This window comes from Argentina silus (genome assembly GCF_951799395.1).
Source record: "Argentina silus genome assembly, chromosome: 1".
Lineage (NCBI taxonomy): Eukaryota > Metazoa > Chordata > Actinopteri > Argentiniformes > Argentinidae > Argentina > Argentina silus.
This window is the reverse complement of record NC_139655.1, coordinates 370,757-378,256: the sequence shown is the minus strand read 5'-3', so window position 1 is coordinate 378,256 and position 7,500 is coordinate 370,757. Positions and strand designations below refer to the sequence as shown.

At 50.4% G+C, this 7,500-nt stretch overlaps 1 protein-coding gene across 3 annotated transcripts in view; it reads right to left on the bottom strand.

Moving 5' to 3' along the window:
- Nucleotides 1-7,500, bottom strand: part of LOC310806389 (uncharacterized protein) — a 30,527-nt gene that overhangs the window by 13,933 nt on the left and 9,094 nt on the right. For all 3 annotated transcript variants that reach the window (XM_083672467.1, XM_083672466.1, XM_083672468.1), the window contains 5 exons: nucleotides 6,985-7,464; nucleotides 6,158-6,328; nucleotides 5,675-5,736; nucleotides 1,374-1,476; nucleotides 1,179-1,264 (listed from right to left, as the gene is read on the bottom strand). In XM_083672467.1, the coding sequence (XP_083528593.1) occupies nucleotides 1,179-1,264; nucleotides 1,374-1,476; nucleotides 5,675-5,736; nucleotides 6,158-6,328; nucleotides 6,985-7,266 (704 nt within the window). In that variant the 5' untranslated portion in view covers nucleotides 7,267-7,464. The remainder of the gene's footprint in view (nucleotides 1-1,178; nucleotides 1,265-1,373; nucleotides 1,477-5,674; nucleotides 5,737-6,157; nucleotides 6,329-6,984; nucleotides 7,465-7,500) is intronic.

The window sequence follows — 7,500 nt, the reverse complement described above, 5'->3', positions numbered from 1 at the left end:
CATATCAGGAGTGTGTGTACAGACAGGTACGCTGTCTGACGGGACATATCAGGAGTGTGTGTACAGACAGGTACGCTGTCTGACGGGACATATCAGGAGTGTGTGTACAGACAGGTACGCTGTCTGACGGGACATATCAGGAGTGTGTGTACAGACAGGTACGCTGTCTGACGGGACATATCAGGAGTGTGTGTACAGACAGGTACGCTGTCTGACGGGACATATCAGGAGTGTGTGTACAGACGGTAATGCTGAGGGAAAGAAAGGACTACAAAACTTTACGCACTGTACTATCACTGTATATCACTGTACTATCACTGTATATCACTGTATATCACTGTATATCACTGTATTATCACTGTACTATCACTGTATATCACTGTATATCACTGTACTATCACTGTATATCACTGTATTATCACTGTATTATCACTGTACTATCACTGTACTATCACTGTACTATCACTGTATATCACTGTACTATCACTGTATTATCACTGTACTATCACTGTATATCACTGTATATCACTGTACTATCACTGTATATCACTGTACTATCACTGTACTATCACTGTATATCACTGTACTATCACTGTACTATCACTGTATTATCACGTCCACTTAACACCAGGCTGTTCACGTCCACTCAACACCAGGCTGTTCACGTCCACTCAATACCAGGCTGTTCACATCCACTCAACACCAGGCTGTTCACGTCCACTCAATACCAGGCTGTTCACCACTCTCTGCAACGAACTGGGATCGGAGCATCAGGGCCTGCTGTTCCACACAGAAGTCAGGTGGCTTTTGCGGGGAAATGTTCTCAGCCGCCTGTATGAACTGCGGGACGAGGTGCGCTTATTTCTGATAGGGCATGGGTCCCAGCTCGCTGAAAATCATATCATGGTTGCCAGGCTGTTCTGTTCTTTTGTGCTGTCGTTATGCCCGTGTTTGGATACGCCTATTAGTGCGTGCGTCCTGTGCGCACGTTTTCTCATGTTTCAGTCACCTCCGAGGATAGTGGGGGTCGCCAGTCTCTGGCACTGTTATTTTGGGGGTCGCGGGCTGAAAAGTTTGGGAACCCCTGCTGTAGACCACCAAATCAGGTACAACAGTACAGTCTTAGAATGGCCAAGGCCCTGGGTCATGTGACTGACTGAAGGGTCGTGACCTCTCACCTGGGCACCTGGGTCAGCTGGTACATGAAGGAATCAACCAATGAGAGCTTAGAGGGATCACCTCGGAACGCAGTCAGTCTCTTCACCTGAGAGAGGACAGAGACGAGGCAGGACATTAACACTACTGTGTGTGTGTGTGTGTGTGTGTGTGTGTGTGTGTGTGTGTGTGTGTGTGTGTGTGTGTGTGTCCCTCACCTCCTCTGACTCTGGAAGTAGTTTGAGAAGCTCTTTCAGTAGCTCCGCCCCATATGACTCGGCGTTGCCATGGCGAATGTCCTCTATAATGGCCGGGTTCGACCTGGAAAACAAACAGCACATATTTGTATTTGACGGACAGACTGACAGATAGACTGACGGATAGACTGACGGATAGACTGACGGATAGACTGACAGATAGATAGACTGACAGATAGATAGACTGACAGATAGACTGACAGATAGATAGACTGACAGATAGATAGACTGACAGATAGATAGATAGACAGATAGACTGACAGATAGACTGACAGATAGACTGACAGATAGATAGACTGACAGATAGATAGACTGACAGATAGACTGACAGATAGATAGACTGACAGATAGACTGACAGATAGATAGACTGACGGATAGACTGACAGATAGACTGACAGATAGACTGACGGATAGATAGACTGACAGATAGACTGACAGATAGACTGACAGATAGACTGACAGATAGACTGACAGATAGACTGACAGATAGACTGACAGATAGACTGACAGATAGACGGATTTAAGCAGTAATACGTGAGATGTGTCATGTGACAATTGTAACATGGCTATGACTTGGTGTATTATTTTAATAATAATTAAATATGAATTAAAACCTTTTTGAGTGGGGCAGTCCCACTCGCATATTTTGTTCAGTTTGTATTGTACAGAGACAGTAGGGAAAGACAGGAAGTCAGGAGGAGAGGGTATGTCAGCAGGGCACGGGCCGGAGGCCATGGTGCTAGACCACTGGACCACCCCAGGCCATGTTGCTAGACCACTGGACCACCCCAGGCCATGTTGCTAGACCACTGGACCACCCCAGGCCATGGTGCTAGACCACTGGACCACCCCAGGCCATGGTGCCAGACCACTGGACCACCCCAGGCCATGGTACTAGACCACTGGACCACCCCAGGCCATGGTGCTAGACCACTGGACCACCCCAGGCCATGGTGCTAGACCACTGGACCACCCCAGGCCATGGTGCTAGACCACTGGACCACCCCAGGCCATGGTGCTAGACCACCGGACCACCCCAGGCCATGGTACTAGACCACTGAACCACCCCAGGGCACTTGACCACCCCAGAGTGTATTATTGCTTATGTACAATGGGTTACCAACATTCAAAAGCAAAATTCATTCCCAAACCATACATTTTTCAACAAAACGTGACGCTGCATTCACTCCCACCGGTGGTCAAGTCCAACTGAAGGCGTTCTCTGGTCGATAGTTGTCTTCCTATTGGCTGCCGTGTGAACTCAACATCCCCTGGACTGGTTGATGGTTCCAGCTGGCCACCCGCTGGTTGGTGGTTCCAGCTGGCCACCCGCTGGGTGATGGTTCCAGCTGGCCACCCGCTGGTTGATGGTTCCAGCTGGCCACCCGCTGGGTGATGGTTCCAGCTGGCCACCCGCTGGTTGATGGTTCCAGCTGGCCACCCGCTGGTTGATGGTTCCAGCTGGCCACCCGCTGGGTGATGGTTCCAGCTGGCCACCCGCTGGTTGATGGTTCCAGCTGGCCACCCGCTGGTTGATGGTTCCAGCTGGCCACCCGCTGGGTGATGGTTCCAGCTGGCCACCCGCTGGGTGATGGTTCCAGCTGGCCACCCGCTGGTTGATGGTTCCAGCTGGCCACCCGCTGGGTGATGGTTCCAGCTGGCCACCCGCTGGGTGAAAGGTGCTGACAGGCACAGTCATGTAGCTGGTCTGATAGCTAGCTAGCTAGCCAACTAACCTACATTTTCGCGTAGTAGTTGTAGTAGTGTGCGTTGCTAGGTAACAACGTAAACGATGGTATTTTTAGGAATGGACGTGGCCGTGTGTGTGTTGTCTCATATATCACGGGCAGGATAGGCTGTAACAAATGGAATTCCAAACCACCTGTTGTATGAAAGTACAGGACCAGTCAAAAGTCTGGACACACCTTGCCAAGAGTGTGAAAGCTGTCATCAAAGCAAAAGGTGGCTACTTTGAAGAATCCAAAATATAAAACATATTCTGGTTTGTTTAACACTTTTTTGTTTACTACATAATTCCATATGTGTTCCTTCATAGTTTTTATGTCTTCAATATTAATCTACAATGTAGAAAATAATAAAAAATAAAGAAAAACCATTGAATGAGAAGGTGTGTCCAAACTTTTGACTGGTACTGTATATAAGAAGGGAGATAGACCAACACTTCTGACCAAGGAGACCCATTTCAGAATAACGAGTTGCTGTGACTTCTGCCCTACCAGCCACACTGAGAATCCTCAGAGAATCCTCTTCAGAATCGGAACTCAAACCTTCTTCTGGAACCTTCTCTAAACCCAGAGGGTGATTCTAGAACCGTCTTCTAGAACCGTCTTCTAGAACCTTCTCTAAACCCAGAAGGTGATTCTAGAACCTTCTTCCAGAACCGTCTTCTAGAACCTTCTCTAAACCCTGAGGGTGATTCTAGAACCTTCTTCCAGAACCGTCTTCTAGAACCTTCTCTAAACCCAGAGGGTGATTCTAGAACCTTCTTCTAAAACCGTCTTCTAGAATCTTCTCTAAACAGAATAATAACCTCAAAACTCTCCTCAGTGCCTCAGCTGGGTTCTCCCCCCCCCAGTCCTCACCCCCCTCCCCTCTCACCCCCCCTCCCCCTCACCCCCCCTCCCCTCCCCTCTCACCCCAGCGGAAGCCTGCCCACTGGTAATCCACTTAACCCAACAAAGACAGCAGGTTGGGTAACAGTTCATAGTTGTGTAGGATTATGAGGAGAGCAGTTTGGCTGTGTGTGTGTGTGTGTGGGGGGGGGGGGGGGGGACCAGGGGTTTGGCAGCAGCAACACAAGGGACTGTTATGGTTCTGACTGAGCTTCAGAGCTAAGATCGTCCATTACGTAAGGGAGCTCCCTGATTGGTGGAGAAGTAAAGCCACCTCTGAAGCTGAGGGTGTGTGTTTGATCCCAACACTATGGAACTGCATCAGTGATGTTGATGAAATAATGCATGTGTTCCAGCCCCCCACCCCTCCCCTCCCTTCCCTCCCTTCCCCTTCCCTGCCCTCCACCTTCCCTCCCCTTCTCCTCCCCTCCTCCTCCCTCCTCCTCCTCCTCCTTCCCCCCTCCTCCTCCTTCCCCCCTCCTCTGTCTGAGTTAACCCTTTCAGGAGAAGGATTTCAGAGCATTATTCTCAGGGTTCAATTCTAGAACATGATAGAATGCTAGAGGATGGAATCAGCTTGTCATTGTGACATCATCGACCAGAACCAGAACCCAGTCAGAATGTTCGACACTCCGGGTAGAAATTCCTCCTAGGCACAGATCTAACCCTGGCCCAACCACAACCATAACCACAACCATAACCACAACCACAACCCTAACGGACGGACCCAAACTGACCTTAGATTAGATTCAACTTTATTGTCATTGTGCAGAGTACAAGTACAGAGACACCATTCCACTCTAGTGAGAGTGGAATGTAGATCAATGCATAGAGGGCACCCTCACTAGAGTGGAATGGTGGTTCTATTCAATCTAATGCTATGTTCAGCCTGGTATGTGTGTGTGTGTGTGTGTATGTGAAGACTGGGACACAAGGACATTCAGCCTGGTGTGTGTGTGTGTGTGTGTGTGTGTGTGTGTGTGTGTGGGTATGTGTGTGTGTGTGAAGACTGGGACACAAGGACATTCAGCCTGGTGTGTGTGTGTGTGTGTGTGTGTGTGTGTGTGAGTGAGGACGACTGGGACACGAGGACGTTCAGCCTGGTGTGTGTGTGTGTGTGTGTGTGTGTGTGTGTGTGTGTGTGTGTGTGAGGACGTATCGCCCTCATTTCACTCGTGTGTGTTTAGGCAGCAAGTCAAAGTTGATTTGTCGAGATGCTGCCGGTAGTTTTCTCTGGTTCCAGTGTTTAAGTTGGGCTTACAACTGGCAAACATCCTAACACACACACACACACACACACACACACACACACACACACCTGTGTGTGTCTGACATTCCACAGCCACACGCCAGCATCATCACTACTGTTTTACCCACAACACCTGGCTATGAGGGCGAGGAGAGACATCACACAGTCAGGACTGTACACACACACACACACACACACACACACACACACACACACACACACACACACACACAGACTCAGCAGACACACACACACACACAGCACACACCCTCAGCACACACACACACACACACACACAGACTCAGCAGACACACACACACAACAGACACACACCCATAGCAGACACACACACACGCACCAGTGTGTGTGTGTGACTTACTTTTTAAACTGCTTGAGGAAAATCCCCACGTTCATCCCTCGTTTAGAGTCCAGAATACTGACCTGAGAGAGAGAGAGAGAGAGAGAGGGAAGAAGGGAAGAAAGAGAGAGAGAGAGAGAGAGAGGGAAGGAGAGAGAGAGAGAGAGAGGGAAGAAGGGAAGAGAGAGAGAGAGAGAGAGAGAGGGAAGAGAGAGAGAGAGGAAAGAAGGAGAGAGAGAGAGAGAGAGAATGTATTGCAACACTTGGTTGACAGTGCCCTGATGGAAAATGACATGACATCCACACACACACACACACATTCCTCCTCCTCCCCCTCTCCCTCTACTTCCCCCCCCCTCCCTCCTCCTCCTCCCCCTCTACTTCCCCCCCCTTCCCTCCCTCCTCCTCCTCCCCTTCCCTCCTCCTCCTCCTCCCCCTCTACTTCCCCTCCCCCCCCCTCTCCCTCCTCCTCCTCCTCTCCCCCCCCCCCCCCCCCCTCCTCACCTCGTCTTTGGTCTCCCTGAAGGAGCCACGGGCTTTGCTCCCCCGTGTTGCCATAGTATCCCCCGGTGATTGAAAGTCCGTCTGTCCAAACAGCTCCTCGATGGTCTGGACATCTATCTGGTACTGCTGCTGGACGCTCTCCTGAGTCCACAAGTTGTCTCGCCCCTTCACCTACACATGACATCATCACCATTAACACCATCATCATCATTAACACCATCACCACCATCATCATCATCATCATCACCATCATCATCATCGTCACCACCATCATCATCATCACCACCATCATCATCATCATCACCACCATCATCACCACCATCATCACCATCACCACCATCATCATCATCACCACCATCATCATCACCACCATCATCATCATCATCACCACCATCATCACCACCATCATCATCATCACCACCATCATCATCATCATCATCACCATCATCATCATCACCACCATCATCATCGTCACCACCATCATCATCATCACCACCATCATCATCATCATCACCACCATCATCATCATCATCATCACCACCATCACCACCATCATCACCGTCATCATCATCACCATCACCACCATCACCACCATCACCACCATCATCATCATCATCATCACCACCATCATCACCACCATCATCATCACCACCATCATCATCATCACCACCATCACCACCATCATCATCATCATCATCACCATCACCACCATCACCATCATCACCATCACCACCATCATCACCACCACCACCATCATCATCATCACCATCACCACCATCATCATCACCATCATCATCATCATCATCATCATCATCAAGGTTACTTACCTTGTCTTCAGGTATGGGTTTCCAGAAGAAGCTCCGGACCCTCCTCTTCTTCCCCGGCCCTCCTAAAGGGTCTCCCACGCCGGGTGGAGGGGGCGGCGGGGGAGGGGGAGGGGGGCCACAGGGAGGGGGAGGTGGGGGCGGGGGAGGCGGGGGTTTACTCTGGTTGCCATCGGAGACAGGGGTTGAAAAGTGCGGGGGTGGCGCCATCAGAAAAGCGACCGCGCCCTCTTCCTCGAAACTCTCTTTCTCATTGGCCGGTGACACGCTGCTCATCACATGCATCCCAGCAGCGGATTGGTTGAGGAGGAGGAGGAGGAGAGAGGTAGGAGTGTAGCTATGGGGTTTCCATAGTGACGAGCGAGGCCTTCGTGACGATGATGTCGCCCCATCGTCACGCCTCCATGAGAGGTCGTCGACTGTTGACACATCCAGGGGTGAGAGGTCAGAGGTCAGCGAGCATGGTGACCCAGAGATGAGGCTCTGCGAACAACAACAACAACAACAACAACAACAGGT